The sequence below is a fragment of the Poecilia latipinna genome, unplaced genomic scaffold (assembly GCF_001443285.1).
Source record: "Poecilia latipinna isolate Pla-1442-1.1 unplaced genomic scaffold, P_latipinna-1.0 Scaffold271, whole genome shotgun sequence".
Classification (NCBI taxonomy): domain Eukaryota; kingdom Metazoa; phylum Chordata; class Actinopteri; order Cyprinodontiformes; family Poeciliidae; genus Poecilia; species Poecilia latipinna.
In genome coordinates this window covers 142,075-164,069 of record NW_015112887.1, presented here as the reverse complement: position 1 = coordinate 164,069, position 21,995 = coordinate 142,075, and the positions used below count along the sequence as shown (strand labels likewise).

The 21,995-nt window shown below is 39.2% G+C and overlaps 2 protein-coding genes and 1 long non-coding RNA gene across 7 annotated transcripts in view; 2 read left to right on the top strand and 1 right to left on the bottom strand.

The window, feature by feature from the left end:
- The window catches only part of fgd (faciogenital dysplasia), a 73,144-nt gene extending 68,190 nt beyond the window's left edge, over positions 1-4,954 (top strand). For 3 of the 4 annotated variants that reach the window (XM_015033542.1, XM_015033541.1, XM_015033539.1), the window contains exons 16-19: positions 389-490; positions 629-757; positions 1,460-1,600; positions 4,528-4,954. In XM_015033542.1, coding sequence (XP_014889028.1) covers positions 389-490; positions 629-757; positions 1,460-1,600; positions 4,528-4,773 — 618 coding nt within the window. In that variant the 3' untranslated portion in view covers positions 4,774-4,954. The remainder of the gene's footprint in view (positions 1-388; positions 491-628; positions 758-1,459; positions 1,601-4,527) is intronic. The other variant, XM_015033540.1, reaches the window with a different exon arrangement.
- A 6,422-nt stretch (positions 4,955-11,376) lies between these two features.
- LOC106948071 (uncharacterized) lies at positions 11,377-11,585 on the bottom strand. Its single transcript, XR_001425104.1, has 2 exons — positions 11,530-11,585; positions 11,377-11,454 (listed from the first exon to the last, which is right to left on the bottom strand). It is a non-coding gene; the product is annotated as an uncharacterized LOC106948071 (long non-coding RNA).
- A 4,301-nt stretch (positions 11,586-15,886) lies between these two features.
- susd3 (sushi domain containing 3) lies at positions 15,887-21,776 on the top strand. 2 transcript variants are annotated; one of them, XM_015033533.1, is made up of 5 exons: positions 15,887-16,346; positions 19,055-19,249; positions 19,800-19,947; positions 21,050-21,241; positions 21,332-21,776. In XM_015033533.1, exons 1-5 carry the CDS (start codon positions 16,271-16,273, stop codon positions 21,642-21,644), a joined length of 924 nt encoding a protein of 307 aa, XP_014889019.1. In that variant the 5' UTR covers positions 15,887-16,270; the 3' UTR covers positions 21,645-21,776. The 2 variants fall into 2 exon arrangements, with proteins under 2 accessions (XP_014889019.1, XP_014889021.1); XM_015033535.1 differs by having other exon boundaries at positions 15,977-16,346; positions 21,074-21,241.
- The last annotated feature ends 219 nt before the right edge of the window (positions 21,777-21,995 follow it).

The following is a 21,995-nucleotide window of genomic DNA, read 5'->3' as shown; positions in this document are numbered from 1 at the left end:
CTGGAATTTAAAAAAAAAAAAAAAAAAAAAAAAAAAATATATATATATATATATATATATATATATATATATATATATATGTATGGCGCAAAGTGGATTATTTTCCACTTTGCTATTATTATTTTCCATTTTCTAGGGTTTGGTGATTTCTTTCACACTTTTTTTCATAATGTGCTTAAAAACTTTCAGTTTGCAGAGAATTTGTTTACACTGATGGAATCTGCTAAGAAAATTTGTCTAGCTGACTGAGACGACGTTTTGTAACTCTTTCTTAGCAGAAGTATGAAGAGGAAGACAAAGCAAGCTATCGGATGTTGCTTCCTCTTATCTTGTTGCAACACCTTAACACACCTTCCTGTTTGTTTTTTTTAATGATTGTTATATTTAGAAGAGCTCCAAGAAGAAGGAAAAGGAGAAGCAGACGTGCAGAGGCTGCCATGAGAGCTTCAATTTCACAAAGCGCAAGCATCACTGCAAGTCCTGTGGAGTGGTAGGTGCAGAGGACGCCATTTTGTTGAGAGGGATAAAGAAAGGGCATGATGGAAATGAAAGAGTTGGAACAAGTGGAAAATATAACCTAGACAGTCAATGTGCTTTTTTTCCCCCCTCTCACCGTGTCTGTCTGCAGCCCATCTGTGCAAAATGTTCAAAGACCTTGGACAACAAAACGAGTCGAGTGTGTCCCGAATGTTTCGAAGCCAGCCTCAGCGTTGAAATGATGTGTGGAGGTGAACAGAAGAGAAAAGCGGCACCTGAGGTAAAACGGCACTAAAAGTTGGCGTACTTATAATGACAGGAGTGCATAATTGTAACAGGATGGAATAGTTGGTATAAAAATAAAATTGCATGATCTCATAAGGTGACTATTTTCACAGAATGCACTGAAGTACACTTTGTACATAACTCCCTATGATGGCTAGTAATTATGCTAATACGATCTCAGCTACAGACTGGCTCAGTCGCCTCTGCTGACATGACAGTCTGGCAGCTTCAGGTGGCTTACCTGACTGCCTGGCGTGTCTTTCAGATGAGCAATCTTCTCTGTGTTCACTCTATACCTACAACAAGCCACTGATTACACGGTTTACTGAATGAGGTTACTGGAGTAGTCGCACCTTTGTGTCTCGTATTCATTTCATGTGTTTAAATGACAAGACTCCACAGCTTTAAAAGAACAACCCTGCAGAGAGACACTGTCGCCACAAGGGGGAGCTGTAGGTTACGAGAGATTTAGAAACGGACCACAGAAGCTTAAGCTCCTGTCCCTGAACAAATCCCATTGTGTCCTACATTGTCGTTACATAAGATTGGAGGATCTGTCCTCTCCTTTACTCATCACATTTAAATCCTCGTCAATATTACACAGATACATTTGAATCGCAAACTCGTTTTAAATAAAGTGTGCCTGCGACACTGAAACACTTCTGTTAACCTTAGGTCTTGTTGTTTCTTTGTTTAGAGACAGTTATCTCTGACCGGAGACAGCTGCCTGCTGTGCGGCTACCTCCAGGTCCAGGAGAAGGGGAAGAGTTGGGCCAAGATGTGGGTGGCTCTAACGAAGACGGAGCCACTGGTGCTGTACTTGCAAAGCAGTGGACAGGTAAAACATGTTCACGCTCTGCAGAAAGGTGTTCAGAGAGCTAAATTCAGATTGAGACTGATAAAGATGGAAAATAACTAGAAGCTAATAAGGTTCATTAATCCAACAAAAGAAACCTCAAGAAAAGAAACTGAAGCTTCTTGACTTTCTTTTTTTTTTTCTCCCAAGATGACAGACAGGACAGCCTAAATTATAGAAACAGTGATAGAGGTAGTGGACAAGCATATCCCTCACTGGAAAAACAAGGTTTGACAGCTCCAATCTGGGGGAGATATCAAGATGAGATTAAGCACCTAGCAGTATCTCCATATCTCTACTTTAAAGCACCCAATTTTGTCCTCCATGATACCAAAGCTCGCCCCCAACGGACTGGGTTTCATTTCATCGAGTCTACCTGCAGAATCTAGGAGTGCAGAGCAGCGTGTCCCAAACCTCGTCCCTCGGGTTGTTCTTTACATTTTAGATGTTTCTCTGCTTTAACACACACAACTCAGATGATCTGCAGTTCAGCGAAAACCTGTTAATCAGCAATTCAAATCAAGTGTGCCTGAGGCAGGAAAACATCTAAAACCGTGTGCCTGGAGGACCAGATTTGTGGAACACTGATGTAGAAGACGGAATGACGTCCCTGCAGGCCTGACCTCCGCCGAACAATGTGATGTCATCGCACAAGTGTGTGTGACTGAGCTGATAACCAGCATGAGGAGAAGGTGCCAGCCTGTTGTGGCCGTGTTCTGTTGTCCCACACATCACTGTGGACCCAGTTTGTTAAGTAAAGAAGTGGTTAAGTAGTCGAAATGTCTTGTTTCTACAAATTTTAATTATCCAATCCATTAAGCATCAAGTAAGAGCCAACAAGCACTTTGGCGCTGACAAAGAGGGTTTGGCTCAACTCACACGCACACACACTCAACTCTGCAAGATGCATCTTCCTTATAAATGTGGCTCAATTTGAAGGAAAATGAGCAGCCTGTCCTATATTAGACGATCAAATAGTCAAAAATCGGCGCTATAACAAAGAATCAATTCTTACCGCAGGTACAAAATGATTCATGGGTGGTTCAAAGCCTTCTTTTAGCAGATACGGAGCATAAGTATAAAACTTTAAGAAAAGCTGAAAAATTGTTAATTTTTCCTTGCGTTAGTTCAGTCTCGCGCTTAAAAAAATAATAATTTAAACAATTTTGGGGGCTGGGAGGGTTTACACCTTTTTCTGAAGTGCCTGTTGCCAATGCTGTGGAAACATGATGACATTTCTAGTTATTTTATTCAGAATGAAAAATCATTGTTAATAATGATTGGAGCGGTTCTATTTCCTCACTCCAAAGTACACCATCAGTGTGCGCATTTATTAAAGATCTAGTTTCCATTTAGTTTTGTGTGTTCAGAAATGCTCATTCTTTCACTTTTGTTATTGATCCTTTATTCAATTGTGTATTTAAAAAAAAATAGACACTATTGGCCACTATAGTAATGGCTACTAAGAATGCAACCCTGCAACATGAACTGAAACATTGCAAGATTGAACTGAAACAATCTTGCGATGTTTAATCATTGACATCATTGCAGAAATCATCTTATGCAGTAAGTCTGATCAGTTCAGACTTTTAATTCCTAAATTATTCAACCAATATAAATTCAGTCAGTTGTTTTTGAGCTGATTTCAAGTTGTTTTAGAAACAGTTAAATGTCTTTTTTTTTCCATCCTAACTCACTAGGACTTGGTACAATCTGGGGGGAAAAAAAACAAACAGGTTTTTGGTTGTTTACATAAAAATAAAATGGTCACCGTTTCATTTGAGCTGTTGTTCAGATATTCAGATTCAGAACTCATCTGTTCAAAACGGAGCTTTTAATTCCAATATACAGGATATATAAGAGAGTAAAGCAGGGATTAAACAACCGGATTGGAACGGCAGTATCGTTTAACGGGAAAGCACTGCCCCCCTATGCTTAGCAAAGATCCCGCACACACACACACAAAGCCAAACCAAGCTGGCTATGCTCTCATCAGACAGCCTATAAATCTGCATCTTATAGCAACCAGGGTTTCACATAATAGACGGTAATTATTAATCTGTATTCATGATTCAACCATATATGAAGTTTTTGGCAAGTAATGTTGAGATTTTTTTTTTTTTTGCTGCTGTTTTATTCACAACAGAATGCACTAAAGGGAGAAGCCTCCCTCCATTTCATTTTTAAGATTAATGTCCCACTCCCACAGCTGGAAGCTGCCATCACAAAGATTAGGATTAATAGAAGATGGATGAGCATTTCCTGAATCAACAGAAAGAAAGAGGGGGGGGGGAGAGAGAGAGAGCTGTGCATGTCTCATGAAATACGAGTGCACCTCGATGAATTAAAATATCCTCAAAGAATATCTGGTGTTAAATTAATTGATATATATACATAGCAGGTTAACCCAAAAGGAGAAGAAGAAATAGCCTTTATGGTTCCACAGTGAGGAAATTCAGGTGTAAAAAAATATAAAAAAATAAAAAAAAATTCTGTTTTTTATTTTTTATCTAAAAGGTAGTTGCTAAAAACTGGAGGTCCAATAATTTTCTGTATCCAAGCATATAGTTGGAAAGCTAAGTAGAAGACAAAAGTATGAAAAATTGACCGTAAGCAACTGGAATAACTGCAGATTTCCGTATTATTGTGAAGGAAATGCACTCCATAATACCCAGACTTGTGCAACATCTGCTGCATCTTAGTCCACCCCAACACCTAAAATAGTCCACTGTGTGTGTGTCTATATTTTAATCTGTATTAGTTTAATTGTTTGCAGTGAAATATAGTCAACTTTTTAAATATATTTTTAATTTATTGAGATGTAAAAGTACGTTATATGCAAGCCGTAACTCGTCAAAGTTATAAAACTTCACCTTTACCTTAAAAACAAATTTCCCGCTGTTTTGCAGGACTTGAAAGGGTCGCGGGCAGTCCCCCTGCCCGGCTTCGAGGTGAGCATGGTCCCATCGGCCACGGCTGACAAACCAGAAGTCAAAAACGTGTTCAAGCTCAGCCACTCCCAACAAACCTTCCTCCTAAGTGCCCAAGATGCAGAACTTCAGGCCAAATGGGTGGAAGTCCTCTCCAAAGCTTCCCGGGGCGAAGCGCCTGCTGAGGCGTCGATGAGCCTGACTGAACACAGGAAGAGCCAGTAGCGGCCACTCCGAAACAGCTGGACTCTCTCCCTCTCCTGTGTATGAAGCACACATTACTTGAATTCACTTTACCTTGGCACTTTTCCCTCTTTGAACGGACCACTCAATACTTCCCGGACCGTCTGACTCGTAGCCTCTCGACCACACAGCTACTTCTTCGTCTTCGTCTTCGTGTTTCTCTGAAAACACACAAACCCAATACTCCGATGCCACTGGTCATGTTTTATTTCTCAGTGTTTTGAACAACTGGATCTCTGAAGAACATTTATTTGTAATATAACTGAAGGAAAATCCAGTTTTTAGATGAAGTTCTTGTACATTATTCCAAGGTGTCATGAAGCATTAACTCTTAGGTGTCTGTCTTTGCATTTAGAGTGCGTGTGTGTGTGTGTGTGTGTGTGTGTGTGTGGGAGAGTGAGTGTGTCTGAGCGTTTGAGTCCTTTCCGGTGTTATACTAAGTATTGAATGCTTGCGTAAGAAACCCCCCTCTGCGGCCTTCACTCCCTCTGTGGGCTCAGTGTTGGTTCTGTGGGTCTTGTACAGTGTGTGTACTATAATGTTGTAAGGAAACAAAGTAAAAACGACATTTAACTTAAAAAAAAACAACACATTTGTGGCTGGCCACCTGATGTTTCCACTTTTAGCCCCCTTCCCTCTGACCTCATCCTGTTTTTTTTTTTTTTTGTGGTACTTTGGTACTGATTCCCTCTCTGTCATTGTCACTGGAGTCTGAGACGTCTGATCCGAGTGTGATTTCCACTCATGTTTTGTTGTGCGACAGATCTCGATCACGGTGGCTTCACTTCAGGGTCAGCCTTAATATCTCCACTTGCACACAGACAACGAAACCCCAGTCTGTGCAGTTCAGCCTTTCACTGACTCTCCCTTTTAGTGATGTGATGGAAACCAAGTACTGTACTGTAAAAAAGAAAATAAAAAGTTTGCCTTTCCCCTGCATACCTTCCCCTCTATAAGCACCAGCCTTTAAATAAAAGTAGCAAATAGTCATCCTTCAGTCTCCTTTTGCATGTAAACTAACTCATATTTATATGTTGTGCTATTAAAAATATTCCCCTTGTCCCTCTTTTTACGTTTCAGAGCTTATTCCTGTTTTTTTTTTTTCTGTATGTAAGCGGAATCGTCACTGTTTTTTTTTTTTTTTGAACGATTGTGCTGTGAAAAAAGAAAGGAGTCCCGCATATCATCAATAAACAAACATGGCTCGTTTGAGGCCATGCTGTCAAGAACGCGTCTCCAGTTTCTCTTCGTGAAATAAAAAAAGTCTGTATGTACAACGCCTCTTGGGTAGAACAATGCCAAGCACATGACTCAAAAGTGGATGTGAATAAAGCCCGTTTTATAGTTTCATATCACCTCTGAGTTTTTGCAGAAGCACCTTTCACTTCAATTACAGCTGCAAACATTATGGGGTCTCCACCTGCCTATGAATAGATAAAGTAACTTTTGTTTTTTTGTGCTTTTTCTACCACAGATAGTAAAAGAAGCCCACACTATAATAGAACCTCCGTTGTGTGTTTTTTTTTTTTTAAACTATTTTATTTTAATGTAATTCACTGAACACATGGATACGTTTTTTCAGTTGTTTTTGTTCCTCTGTTCTATTGTTGGTTTGGCCACTGACATGACGAACTTCTCCAGCTCAGCCTGAAGCTTCTTTGTAACACAACCCATCACGAAATGTCACAGAATTCCCTTTTGTTTTCTTGACATCATTTGTCAAAAAGGGGATTTCTAGATTCATAAACTGATCAGTAGTTTAGTGATGTTGGGACTGCCTTCAGTCGTACTCAGTAGCGTGTAGTTTTGCCCGTTTACAAGGTGTGTAGAACGAGCGCCAATGTAAAGCCAGGAAGCCCTGACGACTAAACGGCTAACATTTACAGAAATTGTATTTATTAAACTCGAACCAACATTTAGTTTTTCTGTGCAGCAGCTAACAAACATGTTGGTATACTTATTCAGACTTACAGCTCAGCTATGTGGTCACATTAAATTGGGAAGTTGTACAGTTTATGGTAATCCACCCAGCAGTTTATGTCTCGGCTAAGACATCTGAGACATAAAGCAGATATTTAGTGCAGAGCATATTGCAAGCTCTCCCAAAAGAAGCATGTTTGTGTTTTCTTTAATCTATCACATAGTATAAAATGGATCTCTGTTAGCTTTTTAAGCAAAAGTGAAAATTGAAATGTAGTACTCTGTGTACCTGTCGTGTACAACCACATAAAAACTTTTGACTTTCTTTGCTCTGAGCATGAGGAAACCTGTGATGATCTGATCAAAAGCAAAACGAGGGACTTGCTGAAAAGACTGATAAGTTACCTAATGATTTATGTCTTCTGAGGTCAACAAAAGAGACCTGGAAGCTTGTTTTGGGGAGAAGAACTTTTATTCTGAATAAATTTACAACATAGCAAAACAAGCAGAAAATGTGGAATTAAAGGAAAATAAAATTACAACTTGAAAGTGATAAGTATTAATAGTGGGAAAAGCTAACAGAGTTGAAAGCTGCCTGATTTTCACCTCTCAGATGTGTGTGGAGGTGTGTATACGCTGCAGAAAAGTTGTTACAGCTAGTTTATGTTCATTCATTTTTTGGCACCTCTCTTAGTCTGTTATTCTGCCAATTAATTGTTTTAATATAATGGAGATTTATTTAATGAGCATACTTAGATCAATTATATGCATAATGCCCTGCAAAAGTATTCATAATGAAGAAAAATTTAAATATTTATACATTTAAAGCTGTTGTAACAGCTTTAAAAGTTGGTTCTGCAGTTTTAATTCCAGGAAGCTGAATCCACATTCACACCACATTTTCCGGGTTGTTGTGGGGTTTTTGAGTGTTTTCTGTAGAAAATGTGGAAGCCATTTCACTTAACAGACAGAGACAGAAAGAGGAGAGCTTTCATAGATAAAATTTTTATTTTCAAAAGTCAACATAAGGTTTTAGAAAGATGACGTGCTACGCCGGTGTCTGCTGCTATGAGCTATGGTGCAACATCAGAGCAAAATGCTGACCGCTTCCTTCTGTTCAACGTGCTGTACATTCAGAGAGAAGTGGAGCAGGGAGGAAACTGTGTTCAAAGCTGATTGAGGAGCAAACTACTTGCAGAAAACTCCTATTTTGTTTCATTTCTTTGAGAACAAATCTGAGTGGCTTTTCTCTCATCTTCAAAACTGAAACTTTAGCTAAAAACGACTCTCAGCTCCGCTGTGTTGCGTGTTGGCCGTCTGCAGAAGTTCAAAAGACACCTCTGTATCTTTTGATTTTTCTTTTCCTCTGTAATAGTTGTGAAAATGGGTTGTCCAAAAGTAGCTGACTTTACAAAGGTATTCCCAGAACTGAAAATAGCCGAACTGTCTTCTGCCAGAGGCCCTGTAGGCGTTTCTCAGTGGCTTTACAAAACAACATTAACCTCTTTGAGACAGCACAAAAGACGGGGCTGGTTGATTTGAACCAGGTTTTCAGGAGCACATTAAAAGGTCTGAAGAAAATAAGAAAAAACTCAGCTGAAGATGTTTTTGCCATTTTGTATTGCAAACTCAATTTGCTGCTGCTCTCACACAACAGCTGAGCAGAACAGATTGAAAGGAGAAGCTGGAGAATAAGCCTCTTAGCTGTTTGTGTGTGATAGTGCACATGCATGTGTATGTATTCAGATATTTCCATGCTCTGCAGAAAAAGACAAACTTATTTCTCATTCTCTGTCATTAAGTCAGACTCAACTTTTCGTGTATTGGTCAGTTAGAATTAGAAACGTTTTTTGTGCAACTTGCGGCATCTCAGCTATCTTGACATGCTTTTTTGTTGTTTTGATTTTTAGGGCATCACCTTCAAAAATCAATAAAAATCTGACAAGATACAAAGAAGAGAATTGCAGATCTTCACAACTGGTCATCCTTGTGTTTAATTTCCAGATGCCTGAAGGTGCAAAGTTTATCTGTCAAACAATAGTTAAGAAGTATGTATAGACACCCATTATCTGATTCAGCATGTAAAAAGGTTCCATGTCCCAGAAATAAACGAATCTAGGTGTGAAAATGTTTATATCGGTTCCAAAATAAAACTGAAAGGCTTTGAAGATGCTGCCTCAAACTGATAGTCTCATTATCCACATGGAAAGCCATCGCTTCAAAAGCAATGTAAAAGCTCAACTATAATCTAGAAAAGCTCGCAGTAACAAAGGTCATGATAATTGGAGACATGATCTGATAAAACAAAAATTTAAGTGAAAAAAGTTGATGCTTGCAAACCTGAGAATACCATCCCATCTATGACGTACAGGAGTGGCAGCATCTTCTTGTTTGCTGGGGTTGCTTGCTGTAAGAGGAGCTAGTGCACTTCAAAAAATAGATGGTATCATGAGGGAAAAAACATTATGTGGAAATATTGAAGCAACATCTACATACGTCAGCCAGGAAGTCAAATCTCAGACACTAATGACTGTAGACAAAAACCTCAAGTATATCACCAAATTTGTAACAATGTGACAAGATGGCATTGTTTTTGGATTGGCTATTTTCGAAAGGCAATTCTATTAAATACTATGGAATGCATGTAAACTTCTGAATTTGAAAGTAGCAATGAAGAACTCAATTAGCCTGGCATTTAGCAAATAAAAATCTTTTTCTGACCTAAAACAAGAAGTGATAAAGTTGGGTAATGTCTGTCAATTAATATCTAAACACAGACACTATTTATGAATACGCATGAAACAGAATCACTTGCACTTTTGCAAGTCAGTAGAATGACAGAGGGACCGCATGCTCTTCTCTGCTGGTGTGTATCCATCTCTATTTAAAGACAACTATTTGAATCTATTTGCTAAATAGCTTAAAGAAGAATGCCACTTTTATAATCTACTTCCCTTTAGCACATTATTTGGTGATATATCTCACTCCAAAAGCAGCGTTTTCTGAGTTTTTTTTTTTTTGGTCTTTCTATGCTGATGATCACATGCTGTTTACAGTTCTCTCTCAAAACTTATCCCGCTGCTACACACATTTTGGTCATTTTGTGTGACGTCATGTTGAACTTTATCATCACCCTCATACAAGTGCAAAAGAAGTCGCATTCTTCTGGTGAAACAGCGAGACAATTCTCCATTCCCGCACAGGAAGTGGTTGCAACTGTTTCCTGTCACTTTTATGTCTCAAGCTGGTATTGTCAGACCATTTCTGAGTTTCGTTACCTCTCAGTGTGTTGTTGTTGCTTTCAAAACTCTTCGCAACAGAAAACATATATTCATGTGGGGTTGCTGCTCAAACTGATGTACCTTTAGTCGGATGATTTCATAAACCCACAACCTACTGGAGGTCAGATGTACGTGAGATAGTCTGAAATACAAAACCAAAACATGTGTGCTCACAGGAAATACACCGTTACATCTTAAGGCAGTTCATTTAAAGTCACAGTCACTTGAAAGGTTTGACTGCCATGGTATCTTATTGTTAATAAAAGTCTTTGATATCGATTTATAGATGAATATTAAAACAAAACATATCTAGAACAGATTCGGACTTGCTGTATTTTCAGTCTCCATAGGCTTTCCTCTCCTTCAATTTCTCTTTCTGGTAATCAAAGATGTCATTTTTGTCAGGTTGAGGAAGACTTAAACGTGGGCATGATGCAGGCAAGATCATAACAAAATGGAAACTTACTGAAAACTTGCAGCCTGAGATGACACAGAGGGAAGAACACGATGAGAAGTGAACCAGCAAAAGTAGTACTACCGTTTGGTTCTGGAAAGGATTGAAAGCAGACCAGGATAATAAATCCACAGAGAGTGATTACAAAAGCAAGACATCAAGCCACTTGAACCCCTCTGCTTGAGGCAGAGACTGACCCTCAGCCGAGAAGGACAGTACATCTATTTCCTGTGGGAAAAATACGCGTTAGAGTAGATGAGTCTTACTCTGACCCCCTAAATGATTTTATTGCACAGTGAAGGTCATGGTCTTAAGACGCCAATGTTGAATATAAAATACTCTGCACACTCGCTTCTTCCTGAAAGGAGAGAGAGAAGAGCTCACATTGTGACAATGATTTATTGGAAAAACATTGATGATGTAACCTCTCGCTCCGCCTGTCTCCACTTCAGATTGTTATTGATGCACTTATATAAAAACATCCTTTCATCTTCAAAGCTGTATATGAGACTCTGAGGTTCCTAAAACAAGACTCCCTCATCTCCACAACTTCATCTTGAATCCTGTCCAGAAACACTACAGACTGTATTAGCCACAAGGTGAGCAGCTCCAATGCTATCCAACCTGCGAGAATGCTTGACTTTAAACTGAGAACACGGCAGCACCTCTTGATTTTTTTTCATGCAATGGCTGGATAAACCTAAAAATCCACCCAAGGCATCCATACTTATATTATATTCATGCACTCCACCATGCAGTGTCATTGGTGACACATCAGCTTTCTCTTGATAAGAGATCCGTAACCTTTTACTATAGAAAGAAACGTTTTTGTCCTCCATCCAGCTAAATAAAAGTTGTTTAGAGTTGCTAACTGTCATAATGGGTCCTAGTGAACGCACCCACATGCAAGAACACAACCAGTTGAGCGAATCACAATAATAAAGTTTATTAAATAAAGAGAAGTGGTGGGGAGATCTGGATACGGGGTTGGAACTGCAAGGTCATCAACTGTTAAATGAGAGGACAGATGTGAATAGCAGTCGGTGGCAGAAGGATAATGTAGAGATAGTCGGTGAATCTTACTTGGATAAGGGGTGGAATGGGTTTGATTGTTGCCTGAGGTTGCGACGGAGGACTGAGGTCCAGAGCTCGCTAATCCGGCGAGCGGAGCACGGGCAGGTAAGAGCGGCTGTAGCGGACGGTTGGCAAACGGAGAGCTCGATTCATCCAGGGGCGAGGGTACTGGCTTCCAACAGGTACTACCTGAGGCGTCAGAGGGGGTAACGGTTCCTCGGGAGGCTGACCGGAGCGGAGATCACTCGGAGACTTGTATCCACAGGCTACACGCTGGAAGACGGCTGAAAACCTGACGAGAGGGAAACACATCGGGAGATCACTCAGGTGAATAACTCAGAGGGCCTAGCTCAGGGAAAGTTACCATTCTAGGTTAACACTCAGGCACCGGAGTGTTTGCCAGCCGCAGCATAAATACTCCACTTCAGCCCTCTTCAAATTAGCCACAGGTGCGTCAACAGGGTCTGCCACCGCATGTTCCAGGGGCTAAGCCCATCGCGGACCTCTGGTGGATGGTGAGGAAACAGCAGGCAACAAAACAAAACCCAACCCCAAGATTACAAAAAAAAACAAAACAAAACACTGATCCCAACACTAACGTGACAGAAGCTTGTTCCCTTTGCTAAAAATCCACTTGGAAAGACTATCTATAGGAAATTGGTTGGCATTTTTAAAGAACCACAATTTCGAGAAACAGCTTCCATGAGAAGAAAATGAGATCTAAAGAAATGATAGAATTTTAGTGCCATTCTATTATAGGAAATTCAATACATTTATTCAATAAAAAAAAATAAAAATAAAACCTTTAAAATTTTTCATCACATCTATTTTTAAAGAGTTGGTTATTTATAATTTTTTTGCCAAAGATATTAAGAAGAAGGTCCAAAAAGCCAGTTCATCCAATTTTAAACCTGAAATCTATTTTTTTCACCATCGACCAATCTATTCTCTACTAAAACACGCAAAAGCTTGACTGAGCATGAAGAAATAAAGTCAATTTATAAAAGTGAACAATTTGTTTCAGGCCATTGAACACAAAATGATGTAAAACACCAGGTGAGACATAACAGCCAAACTTATCGTCAGCTTGTAGGTCACGCTCTAAAATGAAAACAAGACGCTTCTGAAGCAGACTGAAGGACATTTGGCAGCAGCTCCTACTTAAAAAATAATATTACTTATGGCGCAGTAGAACAAAATGACCATGTGTAAGTTGCTAAAAGTAAAATAAAAGAGTGTTGTAATCTGATATATCATTCTGAAATACACTGATGGAGGAACTCAGTTGCCGTTAAAAAGGAGGGACTCTAGTTTCCACAATGAAAGGGCGAGATTTCTCATCTGCAGAATCAGGTGGCACGCAAGCAGCAGCGAGTCCCTGAAACCATGTGAGACAAAACAAAACCACTACAGAAGCAAACAACAAGGAACGATCAAGCAGTAGTAACTAATGAAACAAATTACCATTAATGTATCATTAGAAGCATTAGACACTTTATAAGAAAGAGTACAAATGTGTACATGATTAATTGCCTTACATGATTAAATCTAAGCAAAAGAGTAATTATTACACAAGTAAATTTCTTATCCTGCTTCTGTCACAGGAAGATCGCCTGTGTCCACCTTGCAAGCTGAGTACATCTGAGGCAGCTCTGCATTTCAAAAGAAACTTGATCAACCCAATTTCCTCGTGAAATTTCATATTTCATTCTCCTTCAGTGAGTACGTACAGATTGATGGCACAGTCCCATCACTCACAGCCCCAGTCCAGCCTGAAAAACCGATTCTTTCATAGATTACAGACATAGACAACAGAAACAGAACCATTAATGAGGCTGTGGAAGGACCATCACTGTGTGGAAGGCACAGAGAGAGACAGGGATAGCTGGCATCCTTTCTGAAGTATTCTCTTCTGCCTTTGAGAGGGTTGGTCTGACGCATGCACCACTCAGTGGCAAACAGAGACGGCTCATCTTTAATGAGGCTCTGGCTTCGAGATTAAATGGTTCCTTGGAAAACTTCAGCGTTCCAGAAAATTCAGTTCATCTAAAAGAAAGTTTGTTTTATGATTCACACTTTTAATCAGAAATCTCTCACTGACATCAATTCATCTCTTACAAAGAAAAAGACATAAAGGCCATATATTTTATATTTCATAGCCAAAAAAGAAAAAGATACCTAGATATATCCCAATTGACTTTTCCATAATTTTTGTATAAGTTATGTTTAAAATGCTGTTTTCAGACACAAAAAGGGCCTTTTGAGTTGAAACCCTAAACTGGTTATGCATATTTACATACTGATGACAGAGATCATGTGCATGGTAATATTACAACAGATTGTGAATATAATATAAAAACATAAAGATACCATTATGTTTTCATATTTTGAATATATGTTGGCGTTCATTGTTGCTTTAATGTATTTTTTTGTGAAAGTGTGAATCTGTCTGCATAGAGGATATCTGTTTGAGAGCATAGCCAACCTGCAGCACACAGACTCTTCACCTGACAGTTCATCTTACTGGCTCTGCATGTGGTTCCTCAAAACATAACAAAAAGCTTATTGTGCAATTTTGCCACAAAGTATTTGTAATAAAGGTAATAAAGGTTCATCGATGCTTATAAGTCTCTCAGTAGGATGCCAGTTTGTTGGATCTCCAAACTCCTGTTTGTCTCTCAGACATCTTATGAATACACTGTCAGAATTTAGCATTGTAGCATCATATCTCTTTGGCATCTTTCATCTGCCTTGTACTTCCTTAGTTTTTTCTTACAAAGTCACCAACAAAAACAATAACATATCACCTTAGTGCTTTACAACAGAGAGAAGCTTAGTATTTGATATTATTTAATAGAAAATTGTTGTACAAGGATGGTGTTATGCAGGTATCATAAGCAACATTTTCTTGTTTTCTAAAAATTCTACTCATGACACATCAGTCCACTTAGAAGAACTTTTGAATGGAGCAAAGGCTCCATAGGGTTGAAGAAATGAAAGCGCCTCAGATACTCGGAGATGTGTCTGTTATTTTCACAGCATAAAGCTGTGAACCCACATCATGTTCTTAGATACACCTGTACCTTGCACAAAAGACCACTTCTGCTTTTACATGCAAGATGAAACAAGTGACTGAACAAATGTGACTTTCCTGTGGTAAAACTGATAGATTTTTCTAACATTTTTCTACCTTAGCTATTTGAAATCTGGTAATTTTTTGTTTATTGACACCATAACATGTTATTTTATTTCTTATCTCATTGCAGCAGGCGGAATACAATCACAAAATCTTGTTCTAACATGCTGACACCCTCTGTCAAAAGCTGTATCGAAAAACAGTTTCAGAAGTATGATGAAGTGAGAAAAAGAAAGGGAAGTGACAAAGTTTGTTCACATAATACGATAAAATGGTGCATAAACTCATTAACAAAGTTATCTTTGGAGGGAATAATATGTAGTAGCTTGACAATTCTACGTATTTTCATCAAGCACAATACTTCAAAAGATAATTTCTGAAAAAAACTATTCAGAGGCTAACGTGGTAAAATTTGTGATATACAGTAACTACACTACAGTTTCTAAAAAAAGTATTCATGTTCCCTTATAGTCTCATTTCAACCACAAAACTCATTTCATCTTATTAGGACTTTATGTGATGGTCAAAACAAGAGTGAATAACATGAAGTTGAGTGAAAATGATGTGTGATTTTCTAAACATTAAAAAAAAAATTAAAATCCTTCATATTTTGTAAACTAAGATGTGCTTAGGGGCTGCTGGAAGGCGAGACTCAACACTTCTGAGCTTCACTGTCTGTGCTAAAGAGAAGCATCCCTTCACTGCATGATACTGCCACCATTATGTTTCACAGTGTGGATGATGTACTCACTTTGTCTTTCTCCACACATTTTTGCACTCAAACCAAAAACCGCTATTTTAGTTCTCATCAGACCAGTAGCAGGCTTGTGGAAACTTGTTCACTTAGCTTATCACTTTCTTTGACTTCCTGTTCTTTCACGTTTTTAGATAGAAATCTAAGAGTTCTCCTGTCATCTTTGTATCCTGCCTAAGCATACATTTCTTCAGCTCCTCCTCATGAGATTTTTTTATTTTATTTTAGCTGTTTCTCTCCTTGCCTGGTCTGCCCATTTAGCTTGTGGGCAATGTTTTGTAAGGGTTGGTGTTGTGACATCTTTATATTTTTCAAATAACAGATTAGAGTTCTTGATCTTTGTGATGCTCATTGTTCACTGATGAACAAAGAGGACAGCTGGGTTTAGCTTAAAGTTAATTTTTTTTTTTAAATACACGTTGATGAATTATTTTTATTAATCAGGTGACGTCTGAAGGCTGCACTTATTTTAATAAAATGCTGAGGGTGAAGCTCAGGTTAAATGTAGTTCCAGAAATGCAGACAAGAAATGTGTCTTGACTGCTATTCTGCTCACTCACGCCCCAACCTGACATAATCCACAGACTCTGTTCTACTTTGGTTGACAAGGTCCCGACTGTTTATCCGCTCGCGCGACAGCAGTTCCGCAGCCGCGCGCCACCCAGTCTGAAGTTACAGCGAGGCGGAGCGGCTCGCAGGGAGGACGCTGTGGCTGAAGAGCTCTATCACTCGGAGAAACCGAGGACGCTGAAGCCAAAAGCCCTCCCAGGCAGCGAGTAAGACAGAGGGAGTCCAGGAGCTTTGCCTTTACGCGCGTCAAAAAGGAGAGCGGAGTGTGGGCGCATCTGCCTGCTACCAACATGTCCGCAGCCACGGCCTCAGTAGCAGATGTGAGGCTAGAGAATAAAGAAGACATCCGCACCCGGAGCAAACAAGGTAAGACAAACTGAAGAGCGCCTTTATGTTTGTAGGATCAAGCCTTTTTGGATTTATTGGAGACTACAGGAGAGGGTTTGGCACTTTGGTGTCAGTTTCTTTCTCATGCTTCTTGATCACAAGTTTCACCCAAAAAATGTCCGTTTTAGAAATTAAATGTACTCTGCATGCGTGTCAGAGAGCGATAAGGAGATAAGGAGTTTAAAAGTGGACCTCCCTGTTCAATATCCTCAAAACCATCTAGTGTAACCTCATTAGAATTAAAAAGAAAGGAAGAAAGAAAGGTAGGAAGAAAGAACTAGGAAGTAAAGGGGTATGAAAAATGATGCACAGCTGGAAATCCTTTACAAAACATCCACATGAAACCCATACACTTTCTAATTTGATCTAAAATGTGTCCATGTGTTGCATAAATGTGGTTGTGATTAGGTAATACTGACAGTGAACATGGGAGTAGCCCTGTTTTGTTTTATCCCAGTTGTCCCATTTTAAGATCTGGTCAGTGAGAGAAAATATGTTCTCGGTTTGTCTTTTTCTTTTCTGTTGTTTCCTGACAGTAAATTCAGTTTTTGTGATCAGGTGCACCACATGGCGAGTGCTGCCTAAGTTTCCATACCTCTTGAAACTGTTTACACACAAACTGTAGTACTTTATTTGAATTTCATGTAACGGAAAACATAAGAACATAAAAAAATAATGCATAATCGTGCAGTAGGACAATGAAGATGCATCTTTTTTGTTTTTGTTTTTTACATTGCTTTTCTAAATATTTATGTTTAGTCTCCTTTACCCTGATACCCTTAAAGAAATCCACGGTACCTACCACCAGAAGTTATTTAGTACTTGAATAAAGTCAACCTATCTAATGTCATCTCAGAATAAATCCAGCTGTGCTTTGTAGGGCTCACAATTTTATTGTAGAACAGAACAAAAAGCATCTTAAAGACAAAGGATCTCAGCAGGAATAAAGTGGTGAAGTTTGGGTAACACTTTATTTGAAGGGGGTTGAATAAGACTGACATGACACTGTCATAAACACCTGTCATGAACATGAATAAGCCTTCATGAATATTTATGACCTTTGTCATTGAGCGTCATTCGGTAAATTATGACATTTTTAAAACAAAGTTGACATTATTCAAAATGTCTTTGTTATGACAACTTGACATTAACCAGGAAATCATTACTGATGTAAATTTGTTATAAAAGTATTACTGATTGCACTTTAAAAATTAGGTAACTTTATGTTATTAAAGGTAAAGTTTAAACAGTAATGATTTCCTGGTTAATGTCAAGTTGTCATAACAAAGACATTTTGAATTAAAAGTGTCATAATTTACCGAATGACGCTTTATGACAACATTCATAAATATTCATGAATGCTTATTCATGTTCATGACATGTTATGTCATGTTTATGAAAGTGTCATGACAGTTTTATTCAGCCCCCTTCAAATAAAGTGTTACCGAAGTTGGTAGGTTTGGGTAAAAAAAAAGAAAAACACAGTTTCACAGTATAACTTGAAACTTCCTGCCCTACATGCTAACTGCAACCTGTGGAGGAAACTAACACCCCACGTCACCTTTAGCACACCAAGGATAAGACCCTTTTCTTCAGGAGGGGTCTGGGAAGCTGGTCAGAGTTGATAATGCTAAATCCAGGAAAATTCTGGTTAAAAAAAAAAAATGTAAGAGGCGTGAAAAGACTAGTTTTGGGTGGAGGTTCACCTTCCAGTACGAGAATGACAAATATTAGCAAGAACTATAATAAAATGGTTCAAGTCATTGCATGTTTATGTCTTAGTATGCACCTGTCAAAGTCCAGGCAAGAGTTAAAAACTAATGTTCATATATTTTACCCATTCGATCTGACACATTAGGAGAATGAGGATTTTATTTATTTTTTTCTGGCTCACAGGTGCTGGTTGTTTTCAGTAAAACGAAACCTTAAAACAAATGAATAACATCCTTCCACTTCTCCACTATGCAGTATTTATATTGGACTGTCACAGAAGTTTCCAATTAAAATTTATGAAAGTTTGGGGTTTTATTGAGATAAATTGTGGAAAAGGTTGATGGGCTTTCAAAAAAAAAAAAAACAACCTCTATTTGTTAGCTGAAAACCAGTTCTTCACAATAAACAAGATGACTGCTGAAACGAATCCTCCTGCTGTGACATCACTGTTTACCGCTCATAAGCTTGTTTCATGATGAAGTCATACAGTTCATCATAGTGAATGCCTGAGCAGTCTGCTGAACACCGTGATGGTATGACATCCAGTTGTTTAGGTTCCAGATGGTGTGTGAGTTTCCATCAACCTCAGGGGCCATGTGTTCAATGATTTATCACACTTCCTGCTTTGATACAGTTGCAGTCGATGCAGCATGCACGAGGCTGCTGGAAGGGGGGGCTGCGGTTTTGTCACGTACTGCTGTGTCGCCTTGCAGGGCTTCGGTGCTGATAGCTGTGGAATGACCGCGCCGTTCTCCTCTCCAGCGCTTCCTTGTCAGTTTTTGACCATCTGTTTCACCCTGAGTCGTTGTTGTGCAAAGAGAATGAATCATGAATCATCCCTGTCCCTTCCACAGCTATCTAACTTTTGAGTGAACTTCAAGCCCATTTCACATTAGCGGCACGTAACATGCCCACCCCAGAAGCTGCGTCTGTTATTAGTTCCTTACCGACTGACCTCCAACTCTCTTCTCTAGGCGGTCCGCAGGCTCAGTGCACACCGAGGCCCCTGCCGGCTGTGGGGACCCAAAGGATCATTCGGGGCAACGGGACCAATGTGGGAACAGTCATTTCCCTGCAGTGCCCAGCTAAACACAAACTGGTGGGCAAAGATTTGACGTGTGTCATGGGCACCAACAGCACCCAATGGGACGGGGAGACCTTCTGTCGGCGTAAGTAGAAACAGAGTAGTTAAAACAAAGGCCTAATATGGCAGCTGATGCAGACAGAAAAGGGTTAATAGTTCCCTAAAGATGCAGCCTGCAATATTAGACATGTAATTAAGGCTACAAGTGAAGCTATGTGATGTTGCAAAAGATTCTTGTGGACAGAAATTTGAAGTTAACTCTAGAGTTGCAACAACTTTGTTGTTTCTGTATTATGCTTAGCAGTACTTGTTTTAGGCTGAATTAGCAGAGAGAAAGAGATATGAAAGAGACCTTTTCATGTCACACAGAAAATAAAACTTGAAAATGTGCTTTTAGTTTGTTTTCCCGGTTGATAAACTAGCATAAACATGGCCTGAAAACATGTTTAAACCTGTCAGTCTGCAGCAGTTAAAGAATAATGATGTTTACATATGTAACAGGCACAGTTTGTACACCAAAGACAGGGTGGTGGTGCATGTCAGATTTTTCTCATTCTGAAACTGATCATTTGATTTTCTAAGTGAACAAAACAAACAAAACTGATAAACTGATCCAATCTTTTGTCACTGTGCAGCTCTGGCCCCCTATGAAGACTATGGTTACCGTGTGGCTGTCCTGGCATCCATTATAAGCTCGGGAATAATCTTGCTCATGTCTGTGGGCTTCATCACCTGCTGTTTGCTTGAATGCACCGAAAAGGATAAACATAAAAAGCGAAGGAGGTAAGATGATTAATGAACATTTTCATCTAGTCCTGCTGTAATAAATGTGTGTAAGTAGTCCACTAAATGCACCTTGGACAAGGTGAAGGTTTTTAAATGGTCACAAATGATACAATGTTTACTTAAGAAGAAAAAAAAAACTGATGAGTGTCGCATGCATTTAAAATCCAGTGTAATCCAGTGCTGTCAGAAGGCATGCTATTTAGGAAATAGCATGTTAAAGGTTGACCATAACACATGCAGGGACACAACAGATATTCGGAAGAAGGTGTGTAGCAATCATTAGTGTAATATTGAGCAATAATGTGATACCTGCCATTAACAGCCTCATTTTAGCTATTTTAACTTTAATAAAGTGACTAATATAATAATGTTATTTGGGTAGCACAAAGAAAAATCTGTGATGATATAACAGCTGCAGTCACTAGTAATATGGTACTTTAATGGGACAATTTAATGGGAATTTCAAGGAAATAAAAGATTTGTTTTGCTTTTCTGTGAAGTTTATCAATCAAAAATCTTCTATCGTTGATCCCGTAGAGTAGACATTCATTCAGTGATACTTTCTATACAGCAGTCTCTCTCCGTAAATATGTTTGTAAGACCCAATATGATAACAATCTATGGCACTTTATTTTTTACATATTATTACATTGTCATCTTTTTTTTTTTAAATCAGTGCTGCATTAATAATGTAATAACAACCCAAATAACATTACTTCTTTCACTAATAGCAAAATATTATTTCTTTACATACTCAAAAATATTTACATTATTGATTTTAGTACATTAAAATAAGAATTAGGTTATTGGTTGCTCTTAAATGACTGGTTACCAGATCCCCTGGTTAGATGAGACCAAACTAACTGCTTAAAGTTAGTTTGAATATTTGAATGCATCTTACACATCATCTTACATAAACCACTCCCACTGTGAAGCTTGGTGGTGGCAGTATCTTGCTATAGATATGCGTTTTTGTTATTGTAAGACATAATACCCGTGATAGAATGGCCTAGACAAAGTCCAACCTCGATGTTCCATGCTTCTGATCTAACTACCAGGGTCTTGTTTGAAAGATTAAAGCTAAAGTTCTGACGTTTAGGTCTCAATTCATTTTTGATACCAGAGAGGGCGATGATCTTCCATGGGAGGGTCAGGACCAGCACCAGGAGGACAGCTTGTCTCGTTACAGTCATAAAGGCCGGAACAACAACAACAATAACGCAGAGGAGAAGATGCTGCCTTTGTGGGAGCCAGCAAACTCAGCCCCGTGTAACAGCGTTCCACCCTGCAGGTAAAGGCACATTTCTAGCAAAAATAAATAAAAATCAACCCTAATTTGCTTGACAGTTTCAAAGAAACATGAGCATCTCCTCCTTCACAGATGTCAGCAGCAGTACATCCACGGACCCCCTCCACCTTCACTTGCAGCTCTTCCTGGACAGGAATACGATCAGCCTCTCTTACCCGAAAACCCGCCGACTCGTCCCCCTGAGTACCCAGGACCTCCTCTCTCCTTCTGTCCAGCTGCCAGTTCAGGACTGGTTCACTTCTCAGCGGCGGGGTCGGGACTGGTGTGGCAGTATGGAGGACAACACTGTGATATATCTGAAGTCAACCCATCAGTCACGAGGAGTATAAACACAAACGGCAATATAAACCCCAAAGAAGTTTCCATCAGGATCATATCGGTGTGAGAATGCTTTGCTGACAGAGCCATTTTGAGATCTTGTGTGATGTTCACTCATGTTTAACACCGTCAGCTCAGATTTTGAGTGAAATCACGTCAGCATGTAATGTGAAAAAAATAAAATAAAATAAAATCTGGATGTCTGTGGTGTTATGGTCGCTTACAAACACTGTGTTCTGAAAGGCGTTCAGCAAATCAAACTGCGATGGCACACTGCCCCCTGGTGGAAACTCGGAACTAATACGCTTTTAATACGCCTGGCATGTTGTAAATGCAAACTCCTGACACTGCTTCTTACCCCTGTGCGTAAGGTTAAAAGTGTGCTTACTGGGGGAAAAAAAATGTCAACATACTGGAA

Bases quoted from the DNA above. Each gene is read 5' to 3' on its own strand.
- susd3 (XM_015033533.1), top strand. From the start codon at position 16,271: ATGTCCGCAGCCACGGCCTCAGTAGCAGATGTGAGGCTAGAGAATAAA. The intron at 16,347-19,054 runs GTAAGACAAACT...TCTCTTCTCTAG, and splicing joins CCGCACCCGGAGCAAACAAG to GCGGTCCGCAGGCTCAGTGC. The intron at 19,948-21,049 runs GTAAGATGATTA...TCTGACGTTTAG, and splicing joins AAACATAAAAAGCGAAGGAG to GTCTCAATTCATTTTTGATA.